The 23,268-nt window shown below is 41.2% G+C and overlaps 3 protein-coding genes across 10 annotated transcripts in view; 1 reads left to right on the top strand and 2 right to left on the bottom strand.

Annotated features, from left to right (window-relative positions):
- Positions 1 to 247: 247 nt before the first annotated feature.
- On the bottom strand, positions 248 to 16,596 carry inpp5jb (inositol polyphosphate-5-phosphatase Jb). 2 transcript variants are annotated; one of them, XM_068309896.1, is made up of 13 exons: positions 16,313 to 16,596; positions 11,208 to 11,698; positions 9,458 to 9,565; positions 9,080 to 9,188; positions 6,651 to 6,767; positions 5,231 to 5,406; positions 4,993 to 5,104; positions 4,277 to 4,386; positions 3,936 to 4,137; positions 3,577 to 3,714; positions 3,344 to 3,427; positions 3,155 to 3,259; positions 248 to 2,978 (listed from the first exon to the last, which is right to left on the bottom strand). In XM_068309896.1, exons 2-13 carry the CDS (start codon positions 11,693 to 11,695, stop codon positions 2,652 to 2,654), a joined length of 2,076 nt encoding a protein of 691 aa, XP_068165997.1. In that variant the 5' UTR covers positions 11,696 to 11,698; positions 16,313 to 16,596; the 3' UTR covers positions 248 to 2,651. The 2 variants fall into 2 exon arrangements, with proteins under 2 accessions (XP_068165997.1, XP_068165998.1); XM_068309897.1 differs by lacking the exon at positions 16,313 to 16,596 and adding an exon at positions 12,442 to 12,587.
- Positions 16,597 to 18,515: 1,919 nt separating this feature from the next.
- On the top strand, positions 18,516 to 21,325 carry selenom (selenoprotein M). The gene is made up of 5 exons (XM_068309998.1): positions 18,516 to 18,758; positions 19,552 to 19,587; positions 19,795 to 19,829; positions 20,219 to 20,297; positions 20,595 to 21,325. The coding sequence occupies exons 1-5, from the start codon at positions 18,663 to 18,665 to the stop codon at positions 20,823 to 20,825; spliced, it is 477 nt and encodes a 158-aa protein (XP_068166099.1). The 5' UTR covers positions 18,516 to 18,662; the 3' UTR covers positions 20,826 to 21,325.
- Positions 21,326 to 23,268, bottom strand: part of smtnb (smoothelin b) — a 42,515-nt gene continuing 40,572 nt past the window's right edge. For 5 of the 7 annotated variants that reach the window (XM_068309989.1, XM_068309991.1, XM_068309994.1 and 2 more), the window contains one exon: positions 21,326 to 23,027. In XM_068309989.1, coding sequence (XP_068166090.1) covers positions 22,874 to 23,027 — 154 coding nt within the window. In that variant the 3' untranslated portion in view covers positions 21,326 to 22,873. The remainder of the gene's footprint in view (positions 23,028 to 23,268) is intronic. The other 2 variants (XM_068309990.1, XM_068309996.1) reach the window with 1 other exon arrangement.

Here is a 23,268-nt window from a genome sequence, read left to right as displayed (position 1 = left end):
AAATAAATAATAGACTGGAAGACAACTATAACACCAGTAATCTAACACAGTTCTTTTGTATAATCGAGCATGATGCAATTCATGTACAGGAGAGTAAGGTGACATTATTGACCTTGGGCCCACTGTTCTGTTTTACACACACACACGCACGCACGCACGCACGCACGCACGCACACACACACACACACACACACACACACACACACACACACAGACAGACTAAATATGAAGAGACTCAAGAAACAAGTCACAATTTGAAATAGCGTATATTTTGTGGTTTTGGAACAAAGTCAGCAATCACTGAAATCTGCCTCATTTCATTTATCAGATGATTTCACATATTTTTAAAAAAATCATTTCTATCACAGGCTTCCTTTGCTCTTTTTCAAGTTAATTCACAGCTTCACAGACCTGTAGACTAAAACAATCCACACTGCAGACAATAAAATCAACACTGAATCTGAAATCACAAAAATGGAAACTGAAAAAAAAGGGAAAATTCTCTCTTTATGGTTCATCACAGAAAATGAAGATAAATATCTCTGTTATATCATTTGACATTTCCATTGAAGTAATAGTCCCTCACTGGCCAGCAGAATTCAGGCTCATTTAACTGTTAAATAAAAAAATAAACACACAATTTAAGTAAAATAATCTTTGTGTCTTAGATTGTCTTCTACTTTTCTACAATACTTAAAAATTGTCCATATACATTTATAATTCTTCTATTTTGCCACATCATTACAAAACATTTAAATTCTGTAGACAGAGCTTTTTTTCCCCACAATTTCACGATAGTCAATGTTCTTGACTGTAGAGCTGATCATATTTATCTAAATAACAAAGTCAGACAATGTCATACAATCTTTAACGACTTTAAAACATGTTTCCATTAGATTTTTCATTTCAACATCAAGAAAATGACTTAACTCACAGTGAAATGACTCAAGCATTTCATATCCGTGCAAGTTTATCTATTCTGCATCTTCTTCACTTAATATTTATAATAAAGTTTATAGTACTGTATAGTTATACTGTCCTCATCATGTTTGTCTAACACGTTTCACATCCACGATTGTACTTAAAAAACAGCACTTTACAGCACAGATATCACAGTACCGGAATGTACAATATGTCTAGCAGCAAACAATGCAAACAGTCAAACCCACGCACTGCCACAGTTAATTACACATAATCATCCCACACACACACACACACACACACACACACACACACACACACACACACACACACGCACACACACACACACACACACACGTACACACTGAGGTTCTAGCTACATCGGTACACACTGATGTATGCTAACAGCTCAAAAGTACATTGTCTAAGATGATGCATTGACGGTCACATGCTAACAATGCAACGCCAGCTAATCACAGGGATCAGTTATCAGTTGGGGGGATCTGAGAAAAAACCCCTCCTAAATCGAACATGTGACCGACATGTCAAAAGAGAGCAGAAAGAGAGAAACAGAGAGAGAGTCACATATATCTGGATTGTCAGATTTTCTTGCTTCCACGTCGAAACTACAAGTCTAAAGATTGTACCAAAAAATGACCAAAAAAACCCCCCATTTAAAATAGGTATAAAATCTAATGTGTGATTTTTGTTTTCTGAGTAAATCAGAAAAAAGAAAACCTGTGAAATGTTAAATGAGGCTCAACAGCTCCCACAAACACATGACAAAGCATTATGCTGCTCCCAGGTCCTGGGTTGGGTGTTGTGTAGCTGTAGTTAATACTGCAGGGAGAACACTCAATAATTAATGAATTAATCCTGACTTGACAGCTACGCAGCGTCAGCTGACACCAGCTGACCTCCCCACTCATCACATCCCCTTGCACTGATTTGGCATTCTATTTAAAGGCCTTTCCGCTCACATTCAACCTGCACACTAACACATGCTGCACTGCTGCCATCACCACCGGTCACCACCTCCAGACGTCCCGTCTCCACCCCCTCTGCTCTGTTCTACTACGCCCTGGATCATAGAAACGCTACCTGACATTATGCATCATGTCACACTGTAACACATGCTGAGGTTCTAAAGCAGGAAATTTCCACAAGAGTAGAACCACACTGACAATTCAAACTGTATGGCCACCATCACTTTACCTTCAGACTTGAAGTAACAAAATTGGTTGGTGGCTGTTGGTCAAGCTACTGAGTCTTTTTGTGGGATGTCTTGGAATAGAATGTATTTTTTACTATGTCTTGATCGTGTTTTTGGTCAGTACGGATCAAAAAATACACAACTAAAGGAAACTAGTGATATTTATGAGTAATATCAGTCAAGTACACATTCCCTTTTCTCTCCACTTGTATGTTGTACTTCAGAGCGGAATTTAAAAGCATTTTAAAGAGGATGGTTTCTAAAAATTTAGTACCATTTTCTATGCGTGACCATGAGTCCTTGAGTATTTCCTAATGTAAGGTGTGAGCTCCCTGTACTGTCCACACCTGAGAACAGACATAGATCAAAGGACTACAGGGCACAGCAAAAGGTTCCCAAATGAAAAATACACAATGTGCACAGCTTATTAGAACAACTCAAGGCTAGTAGGTGTATTTGACAGAAGACACAATAGGTGCCCATGTGACCTTTGACAAAAGCAGGATTCAGTTGTGCATCACAGCCCTGAATCACCAGACTGTTTTTCTTCCTGGGAGGAAGCAGATGTCTGGACGCTGCTGCTCTCTGCTGGAGGTCTAGTGGAATCCCTCTCTGTTGGAGCGAGGTGTGGCAAACCATCAGGAACGCTGAGCGGTTTGGCTTTGGCCTGCTCGGCGCTGCTGGACCGGCTGGGGCTGCGACTGTGTTGCCTGCTGTGTCTGACCCTGCCCGGACTGGGACTGCGGGATCTTGTCTTCATGAGGACAACAGTGCTGTCATCCTCTGAGCTGAGGTCAGAACTGTCTGATGAACTGTTGTCAAGATCTGCAGTGGGAAGCTGGATCTGAAGTTTGATGAACACAAGGATGAGAGTGGAAAGAAGGAAGCAGAATAAGTGTAAAACACAGAAATATGTAAGTAGAGACAATAAATACCTGAATATCAAAGAGCAGATGTTTCTCTCTAAGACATTACTCAATTGTATTAAATGAATGCAGGTAATGTAAGAGGTATGAATACCTGAAACGGCTCTGTTACACCCACAATGGTGCTCATGTTGTTGCTATAGTAACCCAAGATAAAATCCCCTGAGCCCTTGGGCAATTCCTCCTCGGTAAAGGTTACCTGAAAAACAGCTTGTCAGATATCTATTAAAAACAAAAAAAACCCCATTTGCTCTACAGAGAATTTGGCACACGGCTAGACTACCTGATGTTCTTGTCGTTGGAAATCTGACTCCTCTTGTTTGGCCCACACATATCCCACATAGTCTTTATGGTGCTTGAAGCCCACCTGGGTGTCCACACAATCACAAACTGTACTTAATAGGATTTGGTCATTCATGGACACAGTTATCCTGTCTTCAAACATGTTTTTTTTTCTTCAAACATTAATGTGCATGTTAGATTGTATTTTCCAAGGATGTGTGCAAAATCTACTACCTTATAAAGTCCAATCCAATCCCATGAGCTACGCGAAAAGTTGGGTGCCAGTTTGAATTTGGCTATGGCATCAGCAATACTATTCCATTCATCCTCCACTATGAGCGTGACCAGAGGAACGTCAACTTTGTATGGGAACTGCAGAGAACATGATGTCAGATGCATGGAATATGTTTATTCATGTGCATAAAAAAGGGGAAGCTATTTCCAAATTTTAAACGTTGGTACTTTCTCATTTTAGAATATATTACAAATGTCTTGAAAATAGAACACATGAGTTATTGGTAGCAATCTAAGTAGTGTATTATCAACAGAAGCAAAAGCCTTATGTCATCACAGTGTTTTCTGATGTGTCTCACCTGCAGGGTAAAGATAGAGGAGACTGGTTTGTGGTCACTGACGGTGTACTCCATGTGACTTCGATAGTAGTGCTGTGTCACTTTGGTTCCGCTGGTTAGACCTGAAACTGATCCACGTTTTCTGGCACTGGGAGATGTGGATGCTGTGGCTCTCAGACGCCAGAGGATCCGGTCAGTCCAGGCTGGTTTACGCTTCTTTCCACTAAACGGAAATAGAGGTATGACAAGTTTAAAATTGTACATGTAGAAAAGAAGAGGCTCTTCTGTCATCTCTCCAGGCTAGTTAGGACCTCTTAGAGAAGAGAGTGAATGCAACACCATACCAATCCCTATGATATCACCTTGTGTCATATGTATTTGTTCCAACATCAAACTTGTAGGTGGGAGGGAATTTCAGGGGTCCCTCCTGGAAACCTTCCAGCACTGTCTCACTGTCTTTGGCCATATTGAGCTATAACAATGAGAGTTAGCAGAGATATAATGTCAGTGAGGCACTTCACTTACAGTTTGTCTCTACTGCCCCCTAGTGGCATTACCTACGCAGTTCATTGTCCAGCAATGAGAATATTATATTCTCTTTTTTTTCTGTTCAGATGTCATCAGGCTGGGAATTTTATCCAATATGTGAAGTTTGTGGGTCATCAACAAGGGAGTTATTACAACTTCCTGTTTCCTCAGCAAAACATAACAAATCCCCAGACACCATGAGTACACAGTAGTATAAAAAATATGTACAGTATTTTCATAAGTTCTCATCACTGAGGTCTTGAAATTGATCCAACCAAATATAAATTTATTAATTCAATTGGATTTAATTTCTAGGATCAGAGCACTAAAGCGCAAGAAGTGTAAACTGCAAATTCAAAATGGAAAACATCCTGTTGAGTTTAGGTCATAACCCTGATAGACTTTTATTTAGATCTCATTCTGACATGAAATGTTTCCCTTATTTTGTCTGTGTTGGTGAAACCTGCAATATGGATTGTTAGTACTTATAGAGAATATAAAGATAAAATAATTTTCTTCACAAAGAACATCAGATCGCCTGAAGTTTTACCTGATCCTTTTCCCACAATGCTGCATACTTGTTGTTATCAATGGTTAATTTTACCACCTGCATGTCCAGGTCATCAATGCGGAAGTTGAGATCCCCAAACCAGAAGACCACACTGGAAAAAAAAATCAGATTCATCAATTGAAATACATTCAACACCAACACACGTTTGTAAGATTACAGATATTAACACAAAAATCCACCCGTGATTATATCTGTGTGTGTGTGCGTAGCAACTTACTCGTGGTCCAGAACTCCAGTGGCGGCCTGACCTTCAAACTGCTGCTGCTGCAGGATGCTCTCAAAGTCCTCCATGCGCTGATCGGAGTTCTCCATGTGAGCTGGCAGGTGGCAATTGAGGAAGCAGATCGTGTGTCCAAAAACAGACATGCGGGCGCTCACGCCACCTTTATTCCCCTGGAAGAGGTTAAATAATATATAAGAAGAGCACACACTTGTGAATGACAATGAAGGACTTCTGTCTATTCTGTCTATTTGAGTTTCTCAAAAATCGGATGAATTTATGAAATAAATGTAGCCAATCCCAACTCACAGGGATTGGTATTGTTTTAGACATAAGCTATAGGGTATGTGTGTCTGTGCCACAGAGAAACAGCACGTTTACTCAATGACCAGTGGAAAACATTATCAATACTTAATGTCACCTGTTAGGTGCACAGTGGGGGGACAGGATGAGTCTTTGCATTTTTTCCCTGATACTCTGAGCCATTAGAAGACAAGAGATTTGTCAGGGCATAATGTTATTTTGTCGACCACTCATAATAATCATCGGTTTACAGTGTCAGGAAAGGAGGTGGTATTACTAAGCTGAGATGAAGCAGATGGGAGTAAAGCAACATCATGACAGCATCACCAAAGTGGAGGTTATGTCCCCAATTTCTTCTTTCAAGGTGTCCAAATGCTGACCAGCCAGAAGGGTTCTTAGAAGTGTGTGACAAACAGAACTTGATTTCCATCGACTCGCTGCTGGTTTGATACACTTTGTTTTTTCATACTTCTAGAGGTACGATTTATCATCTTTAACTTTCCATGTATGTAGCACCATTTGACTAACAACTATCAAGACTTCATAATATGCCCGCAGTTGTTATGCATTTGTTCCTACCTGGAGGATATCTTCTGATGTCAAAATTCCCATTAAATCACACCCCCATCAACACCACCATGGCTGCATTACCGAGGGGAAACATTCAACTGACAGTAAAACAAACTGTTCTGTGTTCTGTGACATTTAAAAACTGTACACCTGATAATTCTGAGTTCTTTTTGAATTTATCAGTTTTACAACGGCTCTTTCCTTTTGTAAAGGTGTCTTTTGTATTTTGGAAACATTCAGGTGAAACCCTCCCATTGCAGCACTTGATAAATGTCAACCTGCGTGCTTCTCAATAGAGGCAACCACAGATGTAACCATGGTTTCTGCCCTCCAGGTGCAGGTATTCTCCAGAAAACCGTTTGCACAAGACTACCAATGCATGCTCAAACAAACAACTTACAGTGTTTGCAAAGAAAGATGGAGAAAACTGTCAGAACTGTTGTGGAAAACCAGCGTCTGTCGGCGTATTAGTGACAATGATGTGACCTTATGCAGAGATCCCATGACACAGTGAGGATCAGAGCGGTGTCAGCAGCCATCTCACCCAGTATCCCCCCAGGCCAGTGCGGGTGGTTTCAGTCTGGACCCCACGGAGGAAGGGCAGATGGAAGTACTTGGCAAAGACGAGTAGTAGTAACCCCTGCATCCTCTGGGAGGTCACCTGAGGGACAGAGAGAGGAGGGAAATGATCTGGAGAATCTTCCTTTCTTCTCTTTCTCTCTCTCTCTCTTTGCATTCCCATCATACCCTGCAGGAGCCCCTACCACAACCTTTCCACTTCTTTATCCAAAGTTGTGTACATTAAGGAGGCTTGTGGTTTCTCCACTCGCTGTGGCAAAAAACCACTTTGTAGAGCAAACGTGACATCCACAATGCAGGCCCTTCAAAGTCATTCCAACAGTTGTGGTTATGCATAATGTCATGCAAATTTTGGCATTTGTGTACTACTGTTAAACACAAGAACAATGCATATTTTTCAAATTATGAAAAGGGAAAGGTTACAACATGTGGATTTGTGAGTAAAACAACATAATATATTTGCATGTCAGATATTAAAGTCCATCCCTCCCTCTGTCCAGCTGTCCACAAAACCCAACCCCCAACCACTGACTGAATAACCACGATTACATGTCTGAAATGCCCTGCAGGCAGTAATGGAGGCACACATCTACACGTGATCCAAGACCGACCGTCTCCCTTGTATATGCACTGGTTCTCCGCACAACTTTGCTGCATAATGGATTCAACTGAACCGTAACGTGCACCGATGTTATGAGTGTGGACATCTGTGTGTGTGCGTGTGTGTGAGTAAAACGTGACAGCAAAAACCAGTATTTCTAAACTGTGGAGCTGTAAATAGTGGAGCTGCTCCAGAATGCTTACACGCTACATTTTGAGAAAAGACCTAAAGACAGTTTTGCATAAGTGAGACGGGTATGCAGAGACAGAGCTAGAGAGTATACTGTATGTGTGTGGAAGTGTGTGCAGTTCACCATGTCCAGCTCACACATCACTGAAAAAATGAGCTGTGAGTAACAAGTTTGTTTTAGCAGCGCATCCTGGAAATCTGAAGGAAGTGTGAGACAAAAGAAGACGTGCCAGCCTCCAACTTGTCATGTTTATTTAGACAGGAAATGCTTAGAAATCATGTCCTGGATTTCTGAAGAAGATACTCCATTGATATTCTGACAAAAGTGCTTCACAAGTGAGTCATTTTTATACATAAAACTGCATCTATTTGCATCTTCATTCACTTATTTTAACCTTTAACATTTGGCATGTCCCTGTTAAAGTAGCGTCTTCAAACAATTCCATTTTACATTTTTTCTCACCACAGCTAAGATGTCTTTTAGTTACTTCACAGTCTGATGAATCCAATACTACAGTACAGAAACTTTAGAAAATGTCACACTGCGTAAAAACAGTTAATTTTCAATAGAACATGACATGTTGCAATTAGAGATCAGGGTCTAAAAAAAACTTTTGTGCATCTAAATTGGAGCTGACTCAAACAGACAAGACATTCAGCAAGTGTGTGGTGAAAAGCCAGAAAAAAATGTCAGTGTTTCAGCAGAGAAAAGCTGATTTGAGCTTTCTTGCACTTGTTCACAGTTTGATCCTGACAGTGATAATGCTTTGGTGAGCAGACAGTGTCAGGGTGGAAAGAAGTGATGGGGCGGCTTGTTACTCTGTGTGAGTGAACCACATCACAGCTACACACACCCACAGAAACCCTCTTGCAGCTCACGGTGTTCAAGACACCCTGCAACTAAAACAAAATAAAAATAAACCCTATAGCCTGCAAACAGCATCAAGATGCACACACATGTCGACAAATGGAGACATACATGTAGGGCACACCATCAGACAGCCAGAGGACGGTATCAGTCTCGCTGTCAGGGGCCCATCAACACTGACAACAGCGTGACCCAAAAATAAAACACTGTCCTGGGAGACATTTGTCTGGTTCTTTCAGCTCGGCTTGATTCACGCTCTCTAGGTCGCTCTCTAGGTCGCTCTCTAGGTCACCGTGATATCACAATCAAGACCAACATCAATGGCTGAGGTTGGCCCTCTTACAAATGTAAGACATGGAATATATCTCATTTACTAGGGCATTACATGAAACCTACTGTAGTGTTTAGTTCACTCCCTTCCCGTGGGAGGTATGTGAATCCAAAGCCAGCATGAGGTGAAGGGATTCACATAAAGATGCACAGAGAATGAGACTAACACACAGTATGTGCTTGACTTTGCATTACTCGCTTGGCAGACAGCAGAAGATACGCCTCTTACACGCCTCTTATAAACCATCACATCATCCGTTGCTTGGGGAACAAAATGAGCCAAAGCAGCAGCAGGAAGCAGAGATCTCATCGGTTATCTTACATCATCTGAGCGGTAAAGCTACGCATTTCTGCAGAGAAAGAGAGAGAGTGTGCGTATGTGTTGATAGTAAAAGTCATTACTGACCAGCACATAACCGAAGGGGCTGAGTCTCTCCATGCAGACCTCGCTCCACTGGTCTGTGAAGAGGACATCCTTCAGCATTTTGTTAATCATAGAATTCACCTCTTGCAGCCTTGAAGAAAAACGACACAGAGTAACGCATATGGGTCAGCAGCAGGAAGCAGACAGATATACCAGGAGCTGATCATTGGGTAATTTCGGATTATTAGAGACAATTGTAGCCGAAAGGAAGGAGATATCTCTGTGGTTCACAACTGAGCCTGGCTGCTCATTAGTGGAATTATTAGCAGTGTTGCTGAACATTAACGAAGTGAACTTTAACCGAGGCTTCAGCTTTTATGTAGAAGAAAGCGGATGACTAACACACCACAAAACACTCACCCAATAATGTACATGTCTGTATTTCCATCCCCCACATTCAGGCCCAGTAAGGAAGTGATGTCATCAGGTGGAGTGGCTGAACCCACATTCCAGGTGATGATGTGCACCCTGTTATAAAAGAGTGTTATGAAGTAGCTGTTATAAACTCTCCTCTTCTCAAAGATCACCATCGTCACCCACGGACGTGGGGGGAGATAGCAGCTGGAAACTGTCTATTGTTTTTTCTTGACATTACAGACAGAGGGTTTTATTATAAGTATCTGCACATCAATTATACCATCAATTGAATTAATTAAACATTCTGACAAAAAAAAAAAAGGTTCTATTTTGGTAGTTACTACACAGCACTGGTCTGCATCAAGGGTGCATAAAGAATTGTGTTCACTCAGGATCCATGATGATATCAGGACCTCATTAATGTGAGCTGACAAAAGCTTTATCAAATACAAGAACTGGCCAAACATCTCTCATAATGTCACAGGAATATAAAATGATGTTTTAATGTGGGAACACAAAGCAAATTATTCCTGACATACTTTCTTTATTTTCTCAGTGAAACTGAACATTAAAAAAAATCTCACTTCATATCTCCTTCATTGGCTTTATCATGTGAGCAATGGCGGCTGAATTGAGCCTAGTAATGAATGACATTTCATGAAAGAACAGACTGGATGTTCTCTGCAAAAGAGGAACACGCCAGTTTGAGAAATAGCAATCTGGCAAAATCGGTTAGAAAATACAAAATTTTGAAATATCAAGCTTTACAAACTAACTCTGGATCAGTCTAAAGATATACTGGTTCAGCTCTTATTTCTTTACTGGTCACATTTAGTGACCATCAAGTTCTCAGTTGTCCCAAGCCACTTATAGTTCAGCTCTTAAAACAATTCAAAGAATGCTCTATAAAAAGCTCCCTGTGCCTGCTGCCGTCTTATCACTTCAGACAGACCCGTTCTCACCGTCACACAATCAGCTGAAGCTGATTAAACAAAAAAATAAAAAAATCCCCGTTATTTTAGTTAACATGTTTTCCTGTCAAGATTTTAAATACATTTTATCGACTGTTTCTCAGCACTGAAACACATTGAAAAAAGTTCCCTCAAGAAACTGAAATCGATGTTGTTCTGTCTAAATAAGTTGAACAATAAATACTTTTTCACCTAATTTCATTATTGATTTGCCAACAATAGCAGGTCAAGAGATCAAATTTCCTTACAGAGATTTAGTGCTGACAGAGGAAGGGAGAGGTTAAAGACACTCCCACAGAAAGGAGGGACTATCCGGGAGGAAGAAAAAACATTTTAAAACATGGGAAACTTGTGGTTGGAGACTTTGAGGGGGAGCTTATTTATTTGACCTCTCACTGATTTTTAGATTTGTAAAAAAAGGGGAAATGTTTATGCAGAAACTAAATAATTAATAATTAAATAATTCTGATCCCTGTGTTAAGAAAATATCACCAAATATTTGTGTGTGACCAAGTGTTTGTCATAATCATACAGGCTAGCAACTCTGTCAGTGTATATAAATGAATACTACTGCATTTGTCCAGGATTATCTTTCCAAACTGTCTGGGAATGAAAAGTAATGTGGAAACATGCTGAGACATGACTTTTTCACAGCAACGTACACACACACACACACACACACACACACACACACACACACACACACACACACACACACACACACACACACACAAACACAAACACACGCACAAACACACACACACACGCACAAACGAACTTGCCTGAAGTCTTCCATGTTCTGGGCCTGGGTGTCAGCGGTACCGGCTACAGAGAGGGCTCTCTGTGCGTGAGGGGTCAGGTGAGGAGGGAGGGGCCTGCTGGCTGGCGGGTGGGGGACCGAGGCGGCCCTCGTTGGGTGGTGGCCGGGGCCTTTGGGTCCAGCTTTCATGCCTGGCCCGGTGGGCCCTCCTACGGGTTTGACTGCTGCAGGGCGGGATGGTTTAGGTCTACTTGCCACAGAGCCATCAGGGGTACACTCCTCTTCTTGTTCATTAAATGCCACAACGGACTCCGCTTTGGGCTCCACTTTGGTTTCAGAGATGTCGATGGAGCCCTCTACTTTGGCGCTTCTCTGAGGACGTCGGGGCCTGGAAGGTGCTGCAGGCTGGGAAGCGCCGACATTAATGTCTTGAGCTGATGCTGGAGCTGATGTTCCTCCATTTGGGTCTTCCCCTGGTACCTGGCTTTGTCGCGGATTATCTTGATCCATTTCCTATGATTTTGTTATATAGAACAACAACAGGAACATTTTCACTTGTGAGACCAAATCACAGACTGTTGTCATACAAAGATTATGATTTTAGATTGACTTCAAATTTATTATACTTCATTGATCCCTAGAGTGAAGATTATTTATACACTCTTGTATGTTACACACGCATGCACGCGCGCGCACACACACACACACACACACACACACACACACACACACACAAAGGGCCTTTAAACATGCAATTATGTAGAGAGATAACGGAGTGAAAGATGGTCAAATGATGGCACACTAGGAAACAGCTTTTGGGGTTTGATGCTTTGCTCAAAGGCTCCTCAGCAGTGGAGGTGAACTGACACGTCTCTGACTACCAATTCAAACTCCATACTCTAGTCTTGAGTATGGCGAAGTCCTTGTGGGGTTGAACCCACAACCCTGAGATTAAACCGACTAAACCAGCTGGGCCACTTTTTAAACACTTTCTACATCTAAATATCACCAGCAGGAGAAACGAGTGAGTCATTCAGGCTCCTGTCATCCCGACACCTGAATTACCCACCTCCTAAAATCACATGAAAACAGCTGGCTGTACTACAGAATAGAATGCATCTAAAAAAAAATTTTTTAAAAAGCAAATAAAACACAACAGCTAGACAACGGTGGCAGATAGAACGTGTCCTGTCTGAATGAAATACTTGGAGGAAAAAAGCTCTAACATAGAACTGTATACCATCCTCTCTGCTTACGTCTAGTCCGTCTTCCTGTCCTCTGGTAACCAGGGAGACGCCTGGTCAGTTCCTATCAGCTCAGAGCACCTGCCCGGCGCTAACATGAGGACAAACTGCACAGTTCACAACAGTAGAAGTCAACACTACGGAATAAACAACAACACAGACAGGCATGGAGATTTGTGTTCATTCATTACGGTGACGACATATTTATAACACAACACAACCACGGTGGGTGTAGATCTGCTTTGCATATCTCTGTTGTGATTGTTGTAGAACAATAGTAATTACATTTACAGATTCTGACTTAAATTAAAATATCACAGCCAGAAAACACAACACATTCACAAAAACTGAAGAATTTTAGCGATAAGCGGCACGACTGAAGATAAATATTGGCAATAAAATATGTCAAAAAAATCAAATCAGAACAAGCAGAGTTCTCAGATGTTTAACCCCTCAAACAAAACAGACACGCTGCCCCAGTAGATGGAGACATGATGTTCTTGTCGTGATCATGTCTGAGCCTTAAAAGAGCTGATTTGGGCACAACGCTGATGCAGCCAGACCCAGATCCATCCGTCAGCGACGGAAGAACAGAAACGAGGAGAAAAGAATGTCCATGTTGTATATTTTATCATGTAGAGACAAACTAATCTTGTGTTGTCACATGAGCAGCCAGATTACAGGAAAAGATAACCCACCATCATTCTTTGCACGACTGACATACATAATATCCTGGACGTATTCTTGGTCAGAAAGGTCAGAGGGTTGTTGTTTTTTTTTGCTTGGCGACAGAGAACCAGCGGCTCTCTCTTGTAATTATTCACATAACCTTGACGAGACGGAGGCCATGACTTTCGTGCACAGAGGGTGTTTGCCCAGAGACACGCTGGCCTTCCAGTCCACCAATAACCTTGTGTGTGGCTGGGCGTTATGTATGACTGTGGTCCATGTATGGCTTTTAGTGTGTGGGGGGGCTGAGGATGGAAGGACGATTTGGCACACGTGTGAGTGGGTGGGAGCAAAACGAGCCGAGGAATACAAAAGGGAGAGTCAAAGCGAGGCAGCGCATTCGGTGACAACAGCGTGTGTCTTTGCAGAATGTTTCCAAATTGTCTCACACATCCCTCAGGCATTCTGTATTTTTCCCCAGATTTAATCCCCTTCTCTCTCTCTCTTATCGTCCCAATTCTCTAATCCCTTCACTCTCCCCATCTTCTTGCACACTCTGCCACCTTCACTGCATGACAATGGAATGGCTAACCCAACCATTTCCCGCTTTCAACGCAGAGCTGAGTGTCCTCACAGCTCCTGACCTGAAACCTCCAACCACTTCCTCCTCCAGCCACACGCGCGTTGTTGTTTCTTTCAGATAACAACCTCACAGTCACTATCAATGAAGTCACACTCCATCATTTCAGTGGCCAGCGTCAGCTCGTAGATCATAATCAGTGGTGATATGCATCTGTGTGAATAGGAAACAAATGGAGAACAACAAGGAGGAGGACAACAGCGTATATATTAAGACAGAAAATAATTTCCTTCATTGCATAAATTGAAAATTAGTGATATCAAACTTTCTAAAATACAAACAAAATCTTCTTTCCTTGTTTTGCATGATTGAGGAAAAGCTAAATATTTACATTTTTGGGAACATCCGATAAAGACTAGCACTTCATAGTCAACTCAGTGAGCAGGGAGTGGAATGATTTCATAATAACAATGTGTCATGCTGTTTACACGCACCCACCTGGGGGGGTGCGACCCGACAGGAAGGATGTAGCTGAACCCAAACTGCAGGCTCTAGCCCGCTACTCTGATTGGATTATTTCACATCACAGATCGTTCCGGTTGCCTGACTTTGTGAACGGTCAGAATTTCACGTCTTCCTGAATGAAATTTAAGGAAGTCGCCTTCATCTTCACACTGAATCATCTACATTCGCCTTCGCTCTGCGTGGTTGCGTAGCGGTGGCAGTCGTTCCAAACCATACTGTTGATGGCTTTTTCACACCTTTTACATGAGTAATTTTGAAATTACAGATCAGTGGAGTGTTCTATTTGGGGCCTCCAGGGGCCACATGCCTGTGTTGCAGAGATACTAATAATGACCCGGACAGATTGGACACTTGCAGTTGCTGCCACAGCTGTAAATGAATCCCCCAGGTCCTAGTGTCACTAATCATTGCCACCATGTATCCATTGGGCTTCATCTCTCTGATCAGATCACAGCCGAAGCTGTAAGATGTCAAAAGTGAGCTTGCTTACAGTCCAACAACAACAACTTGCTTGCAGACACATGTTGACAACATAAAGTATGTTGGAAAAATTACATTGCGAGCTGCAATGTCAGTTCTATCAAGTAATATTTTCATTTCCTTCTGCTAAAAGGCTCCAAATAAAAAAGAATCTCGGTGATTTTCACCAATCAAAGTGCTGTGAGTGCAGAGAAAGAAGTAAATACGATGGAAGAAATTACAGCAAGCCTGCAATGGAAAAAAGACATTTTCATTCAAAGGTAGAAGGATGCTGAGTTTTGAACTGCCAGGTGGGAAGACTAAAGAGGAGGTTTATGGATGTAGTGAAAGAGGACATGAAGGTAGTTGGTGTGAGAGAAGAGGATCCAGAAGACAGGGTTAGATGGAGCCAACTGATTCGCTGTGGCGACCCCTGAAGGGAAAAGCCGAAAAGAAAGAAGAAGAAGAAGAAATAGGCTGGTGACACATCACTGAGATGGGTTGTCATGGCAGAATTTGTGTTACAATAATAAAAAAGCTTTTCACTTTGTTCTCATATAATTTGAGATGCTGAAAATATCTCTCTTTAGGAAAAGCACATTTTTTCACGTCCAGTTTTATTACAGTGTATCTGTAAAATAATGGAAACTAAATATAAACACCAAAAAATAAAAATAATATTACAAACAGTATAAAAGACATCTTTACCTGGCGACTGAAAGACCAAAGCAAATGAAATCCAAAATGCTGTCTCATGGAGAAAACACAAGTTTTATGTCCAGCTTCTGGTTTTTATACCGGTATAAAGTAAGACACGAAAATAAGTTTACCAAGCGTTACAACAGTGGATTAACGGCTGTTTAACAAGTAACATCTGCCAATATTTGTGATGTTCATCCATCACATCACATTCAGTTAGTTTGTGAGATATAACTGCAGTACGAAGTACTTCAAAGCACTTTAAAGGCGTATGATTAATGATGTATAAACATGAGCATAAAGACATACTTTATGCAAATAATATGAAGAGTTATGTGACTACATAAAAATACACAGGTTTACGCTTTCAAAGTAGTTCCAGTATTTGGCTGATTCTTCAAGTACAGACTGCATTTATGAACACAGACAGGATCCTTGGTGGAAAGAAGACACTACCTAAATGGCCTGATTACAATAATGCTTCAAGGACAGATTTTTCAGGCTAAAAAAAAAAAAAAGGATGAAGGTCATGTGAGTGAGGAGCTTTGTCATATCTTCTCTCAGAGACATGGATGTCTGTGTTTGTGTGTCAGATGAAGGTGGAGAATATCAAGAGATCTGAGTCACACATTTGTAATGAGCAATTATGAATCATCAGCATGATCTCTAGCACTGAAATAGGTGCGATTATTTATTTTATCCAATCATGTTTTTACATCACAAATACAATCACCACTGCATTTGGGATACAGATACATTCTAGGCATGAGAATTTGTTTGTATTTTATTTACAGATGTCAAAATGAACAAAGTAAACATTGCCTGTTTTGCCTATTTTGTGTTTATGATGTCATTTAGCAGTGGTGATTTTTTAGCAGCACATCCTGTTGGATTATAGTTCCCCTGTAAACCTCGACACAACCCACGCGTGTACCTGATCATCACCATTACCTGTTCGGGTTCTTCTGCCCTGGAGGATGTGGAGGAAACGGGTCTGCTGCTGCAGCGGTCGGCTGGTCCGGAGCGCAGGTGGAGGATGTGAATTTTTTTAAAGAGCCCCTGAGTGAAATGTTATCAGGAACCACAGCGAACTTTCCTTTCCGGTCGCCTTCGGCATCCCAGACCCTTCCTAGCGTCCTTCCCCTCCTCGGTAAGGTGCCGTCTGATGGTCCAGACCAGCTACACAACGTCCCCTACACGCGCGCGTCCCTGTCACCTCTTCCTGTCTCGTGCCCTTCAAATTAAAGCACGAGAGCTCTTCCGTTCACGAGCTGCCGCTGCCTGTCCACGGCGCTACAGCAAAGAGCCAAGGTGGCACAGAGCTACAGTAGGTAGAAAAGAAATGTCACGGCAATTAGACAAAAAAAACATGGAGGACGTTTGCGAGCTGGACGGGAAAATATCTGTGTTTCACCTCTGTATGCAGACGTGGGAGTAGGTTCCATTACAATGTTAAAAATGACAAGGGCTATAGCAAAACAATCATTGGAGACTGAAGATAGGTCGATCTATGTAGCTCAACTCTATGACGAGGAGCTACTGCCGTCTAGCGGTTGGTAAGATGAACTGCGTGGCATTAAATTGTTTAATTGTCCTACAAAATCAAAGTGCAGTATCTACAAAAACTGAGCAATAGCTATTTTTGTATATTCTTGAAGAAAATATATGCATAAAATTATCTCTAACTATCATGTGCATGACTGATTAGATGATAGTGAAGTGAATTCAAAACATATTGTAGGGTGACCCACAGGTTGACCTTGGACAGATGCTGCTCTTTGCCTTTGTTTTATGACAGCAAAATTATATGACCATACGATGATAAGGTGCAGTCAGGAAGGGTTTATTGGAGTGGTATCACTATGTGTTTCATACAACGAGGTCAGTTGATGCCTTTTCATTCACAGACTTTAGCTAATGCAAAAAAAAAAAGACCAAACATTGTTATTGTTATGAGTCGTGAGTTGTCCATTCTTGGATATACCTGTGATTACTTTTTTAAATACATTGAAATGACAAAATGTCTATATCATGCAGTTTTAAAAAAAAGGACAAAGGGATCTAGAATCCATGTACAAGATCTCATTTGCCTCAAAATATAACAAACTTCATTTTCTCAAGAACACCAAAGTTTCTTTTCGTTCATAAAATGTTTCATGATATTGTGTAGACAATGTGTTATTGCTGTTCAATCCAAACACATATATGTTAAATATATAATATTACTATATCTGATTCAGTATGTTATAGAAGTACCAAGTGCTCCATATAAATGCATGGGCAGGTCCAGAAATTCTAAATAATCACCACAATGAAGTGGTCCCTGTGTTATCACCTGTCTCCTTTGGTGAAGCCTCGAACAAATCACAGTGGTTCTGCATGTCTGTAGTGTAGGAATGAAGCTAACGAAGGTAAAGGTTCTGATGTTTATGACTTCTGATGCAACCCACTTGTAAAATTGTTCACAACTGAGTAAAGTAAATCCGATGTGACAGAAACATGGCACAAGCTGGATTCTAGAAATCTGATGTGACTGAACATAGCGTGAGATTTCGCCTCACAGAGTCGTGTTCCTAGAAATAAATTTGTGTTGACATATGAAAGAGCTTCGAAAGTTATCAGCAGTTGATAACTTCAGTTTGTTATGGTCAGTGTCTCTCAATCTTCACACTCTACCTCAACATCCGAGAGGTGGGTTACACCCTGGAGGAGTCGCCAGCTTGTCGCAGGGCCACACACAGACAAAAACCCAGTCATACACACACTCAAGGACAATTTTGGAGTGACCAGTTCACTTAAGTTACATGTTTTTGGTGATAGGAGGAAACCGGAGAACCCACAGGAACCCACAGAAAGGGGCCCCATGTGGAATCAAACCACACAACTTTGATGTATAAAATGTGATTAAATAATGCACAATGTGCGTTATCATGATCAGTTTACCACATTCCCCCACACATTAAAAAAACCCTGAATAAATAGAATGTTTCAGCCTCTTTTAGACAGTTTATGACACTATTAACATGTGTTTATACAGTATTTCACTAGGTTTAATAACCACATATTATCTGACTCCAGAAATCGCATCTCGCAGTCAACCAATGAGAAGCCGCTCCACGCCTCCGTGGGAAGAAATTTTGACGTGGCAAGAAGAAGTCCGGACGTGACATCGATGCGCACAATCCCTCCTCGTCCTCCCATCAACTTCGGTTTCCACACGCCGTTCCATCTACACTACATCTGCACATATCGGATACTGAATCCAGATATTGACCCACGATCACAACCACGAGGGTAAAGGATGTGGCTGATCTTGTTGGCCAGTTTTTTCCACTGCGCATCGGCCTACGACGTGGATCCGAACAAACTAGAAGGGCTCGCTAAAGCCAGAGTGGAGGTACGGTTGTGTTCATTTATCCTACATCGATTCAGACATTTTGATGGATGCAGTTGATTTCGTGGGGTGTAAAAGTCTCACTGGTGCGCGGATCTGAGTTGGATTCGGTCGTACGTGTGGATGGACGCGTTTTCTCCAGGTTCCGCGGGGGCGCATGCGTGGCGAGAGCCCAGGCTTTTACAGCTCAAGTTCTGAAGTGTCATTTAAATGTGATGCTTTTGATAAACTCTTATTAAAAATGTTGAGCATAAAGTCGTATATCTTAAGTGCCCACTTCTTGCTGCCACTGAAGAAAAGGAAGATGAATCTGTATGAGGACATTTTCATTATAACTTTTTCCATAGACACATTTTTTCTGTAAGTGAGGAGAATAGATGATGTTCATGAACTCACTGTGAGAGTTCACTTACACAGCACACAGGTTTGCTCTTCTTCTTCTTCTTTTTTTTTTCTTGTTTGAAACCATGCTTTCTTCCCATAGGGTGTCATTAAATCACCACAATGTCAGTGTCACCGAAGCTTGTTTTCTTTGACCTATTGTTGTTTTCGTCACACCTGCGACTCAATACCTGAGGCAAGGAATTCTAGACTTCCCTCCCTGGAGAAGTCTGTGCTTTGTGCAAGGGATTCATTGCTGCAAACCAGCCTCGATTTCTGCAGCCACACTGAAGTGTTTTCAATAACCCAAAAGATGGAGAACAACGTAACATGTCACTTTTTTTAATCCAAGTGATTCCGCACCTAAAAACTATAACATTTGCTTGTAATAATTTGTTTTGTGTTCTCCTTCTAGACGTGTGGTGGATGACAACTGAATCGGCTCAGAGAGGTAATTCATCTTCTGTTATGTAATAAATAGAACACATTGGGCTCCACTGAGGCAGACAGAAGCCTAATCCCTGCCTGAAAGTGTTGCTCATTCAGAAACATTCTACGTTTCACATCTAGGGTTTCCGAAAATCCCCCACAGATTTGTCACTGAAACCAATGCGAAGTGAAAAAACAACCCAACACAAATCCTCTCCTCTGTCTGCAGGTCAAAGCCTTTGTGGTCCAGGACATTCCTCTATAGTATCCTTTTACATGTTCTGTTTGCGTTTTCTTAAATATACCTGCGTGTAAAATATACTGCATACTCCAATGACAAAAAAAAATCCTCATAATAAATCCATCCATCCATCTATTCTCTTGTAGACGAGACGACTGTAATCGTTTTGTTGTTGCTGCCTGTTCCAGCTGGGAGGCGGTGGGAGGCGGGGAACACATCAGACGTGTCGCCAGCGCATCACAGGGCGACACATTGACAAACAACTACTCACGCACATACTCACGTTCACACAAGCAATCATGGAGAGAATGAGAACTCAGAAATTACTGTAAAATAAATGTTCAATCTAGAACAGCATACTTTAAACTTCCAGCATCTTCTCTCTGTCGATCCTTGACTGATACTACCTCAGCCATAACCTGGTGATGAAGCATATTCCTGGAGCCGACCCTGAGCTTGTCCTCCTGAACCATTATTACGAAGAGCTGGATGTAAGTCTTTGTTTCTTTTAATATTTATTGTTCATTTAATTTGAAAACCATTGTTTACGGTGATTAAAGTGTGTGGACTTAAACAGCAGCATCCAGGCTTCTGTCTCAATTTGATTATCTAGTCAAGACAAAAAGAAAATCATCTTTAACTTTAAACCATCTCTCGTTGTTGTCAAAATGTGTTATAACAGCTCAGCGCCACACGAACACAATGTTCGATGTAGTTTTTCACGCTTCAGCAGTAACAGAAAAATAAATGTTCCTTGGAAGGAATATTAAAGTGTGTGTCATCTGCAGCGGATCGCCCTGTCTGACATGACCCGCTCTGAGATCAACGAGCTGCTGGTGAAGTTGGGTTTCTACAAGAAGGCTGAACCGGAGGAGGAGGTGCCGGAGGAGTTCCGCTTCTCACCCGCCAAAGACAGCCCGTTCAAAGAGGAGCTGGCCTACAAGCCCTCCACCGCCACTCTGGTCACAGAGAACGTCTCCTCAGAGCCCGTCACAGAAGACAAGCATACTGAACTATAACACACCAACATGTGGACGCAAGTGCGATTCTCACTGAACCACTCAGACCTGTAGCTGCTCCCCGGCCAGCTGGATGTTAATTACAGAAATGTCATTTCAAACGTATAGCCGTTGTTTGTGGATCAATTCTTATTCAATGATAAAATCTTAGCATCAGTATAAGGACCTTTTCAAACGTCCAGTCTGAATTTGCACATGATCCTGTGGTTAGTTCTTTATTTTTGCAGCAACAGTAACCCGTGAGACTGCTTCAAGTGTGTTTTAGTCACCTTACAAACTGGAAGTTTTATTATACTGTCCCCAGGAATCTCGCCTCACTTGAGTTTTCCTGTGTGTTCTGTTTTTTCCTCCCGATTCTGAAACTCAATGAAGCATCAGGCTGAAAAGTAAGTAGCCTGAGGTTGATGTCTTATGTTCTGGTGGGTTGGACAAGACACACACACACACAAGAGGATTCAATAAGGGTGGTGAAAGAAGAAAATAAAACGCAAAAACCTCAATCCTGTTTTTGGGTCTCTCTGTTTAATACTCATGTTCTCATGTTTATTTCTTTTCATAGCAAATCCAGTCCAAATTGCACAAATGAGCATTTGACATTTGTCAGAATTAAGTTACCCTCGCTGTTTTAAGATACAGAACAAAAGTCCTCCACAAGTATATTTCATTTCTCAAATAATTTTAATTCACATTTTACTGTGGTACACAGAAACATGAAAGTATGTGTGTAAGCTCTCCTGTGCATCACTCACTGCTTCATGGGCGATGTTTGTTTTTCATTTGGCAGCAAAAATCCTCAAGTCATTTATCGATTTAATAGAGAGCTTTAAGAAATATGTTTCATCAAAATTGGCTTTGCTCAGGTTTTAGACCTCTTAATTTTACAGGCTGAATAGAAAGTTCATTATAAAATTTTCCTTAGCTTCTTGTTTCAAAATATACAATTGGCAGTTATGTTCACTTTTGATTATCAATAAACTGTAATCCGGTTTAAACAGTAAGCCGGTTTTCATTGAGCCTCTTAAATTGTCCAAAAATTGACCCCAGTGTCCGTCACAAAACATAGCTGTAGCTTGAGCTTATGGACTCACTTGACACAAAAGATGAAGTATAATGTACACACTATAAAATAGAGTTTAAAAACATCTACTCAAGCATAAAGAGCCCTAAAAAAGAGCTGTGTGTGATTGTATTTTGCAGTGCAACGTGGTGATGTTAGTTGTTGATGGCATATGAGCAAAACATAATGGACATAAAGCATTTCACTGCTGTGTTAAAAACCAGAAGTCTGAAACATGTTCTCAGTAGCACTTTAGAATTCAGAAAGATTAGATTGGCAACTATAAAAAATTTGCATCCATTTAAAGTCAAAAATAAAATCCCTGTGCTCATGTGTTAAATATTAATGTGCTAATTGATAACATCAACATTAGAATAATAAATTAAAATATCTCAAGCAACCAGAGTTTGGTAAAATATGAAAAAGTACCATAATGAATGCCAAATAATGCATGGTGTGTGGGTAATTTTGTATTCTTCATTGGAATAATCAAAAGAACAAGAGGAAATTAGATTAATAATAATGTATAGCTGAGAAAAATGTAGGTATAAATACATTAAAATTGGAAATGCTACAAAAATACTTATTTTTTCTCTCTCGATGTATTTTTCCGTACACTGGCATCGTGACACAGTCACTGCACGTTAAATATTACCTGGTAAAAAACCCATTTAGAGTAGAAAAAAGATTTAAAGCTTAAAAAGGGGACAGATTTCTGTACCCTCCCACTGGAGAAAGGTGCACTGATAACAATGTTTTCAGAGGATAAGTGAAATAATGAATACTCATAACTCACAACTGCCATCAAAAATAATAAGCAAACAGATATGCAAACACAAACACACAAGATCCAAAATTTTCCATCTGGTGTGCAACTCTGTGACCAAGCCTGTCAGTCAGGCAGAGGTCAGCATGTGAAGATGCAGCCGAGGGTGGGGGCAGAAGACGGGGCAGACGCCACATCGATACTGAACGCTTCCCTGAGCACAGGTCAGAGGTCACAGGGCCGACCCATGGACATCTCGTGTCTGCGAAGGTGGTTGACCAGAGACTGTACATACGTGAAGACACATTTGGAGTCGGGTTTATTACCCATGATCATCATGTCCTCCACCTCCAGCAGAGGCATACAGTTGGCGTAGGTCCTGAGAAGTCATACAAGAGACGGTGAGTACAAGATGGACGGGATGACTGAGCCTGAGGCCTTTGTTATTCTGGTTATTTTCTATTCATTCCTCCTTTAATCTTCTTGAGTCATTATTTTGCCTTAAAAAAGACTGGAAAAACCTTGAAAAGCTCAATAAACACATCAGTCGCACATTGGTCAATAAACAGAGGAAGCTAGAGTTCAGATGTGAGCTATGCAGAGAGCAACCACAGGGTGGC

Source organism: Antennarius striatus, chromosome 3 (assembly GCF_040054535.1).
Source record: "Antennarius striatus isolate MH-2024 chromosome 3, ASM4005453v1, whole genome shotgun sequence".
Lineage (NCBI taxonomy): Eukaryota > Metazoa > Chordata > Actinopteri > Lophiiformes > Antennariidae > Antennarius > Antennarius striatus.
This window is presented reverse-complemented; position numbering and strand designations above follow the sequence as displayed.

Coding starts and splice junctions, on each gene's coding strand:
- inpp5jb (XM_068309896.1), bottom strand. CDS start 11,695: ATGGATCAAGATAATCCGCGACAAAGCCAGGTACCAGGGGAAGACCCA. Junction 6,768..9,079: donor GCCCCTTCGGTTATGTGCTG/GTCAGTAATGAC, acceptor TCTGTCCCTCAG/GTGACCTCCCAGAGGATGCA. Junction 4,387..4,992: donor CATTGTGGGAAAAGGATCAG/GTAAAACTTCAG, acceptor TCATTGTTATAG/CTCAATATGGCCAAAGACAG.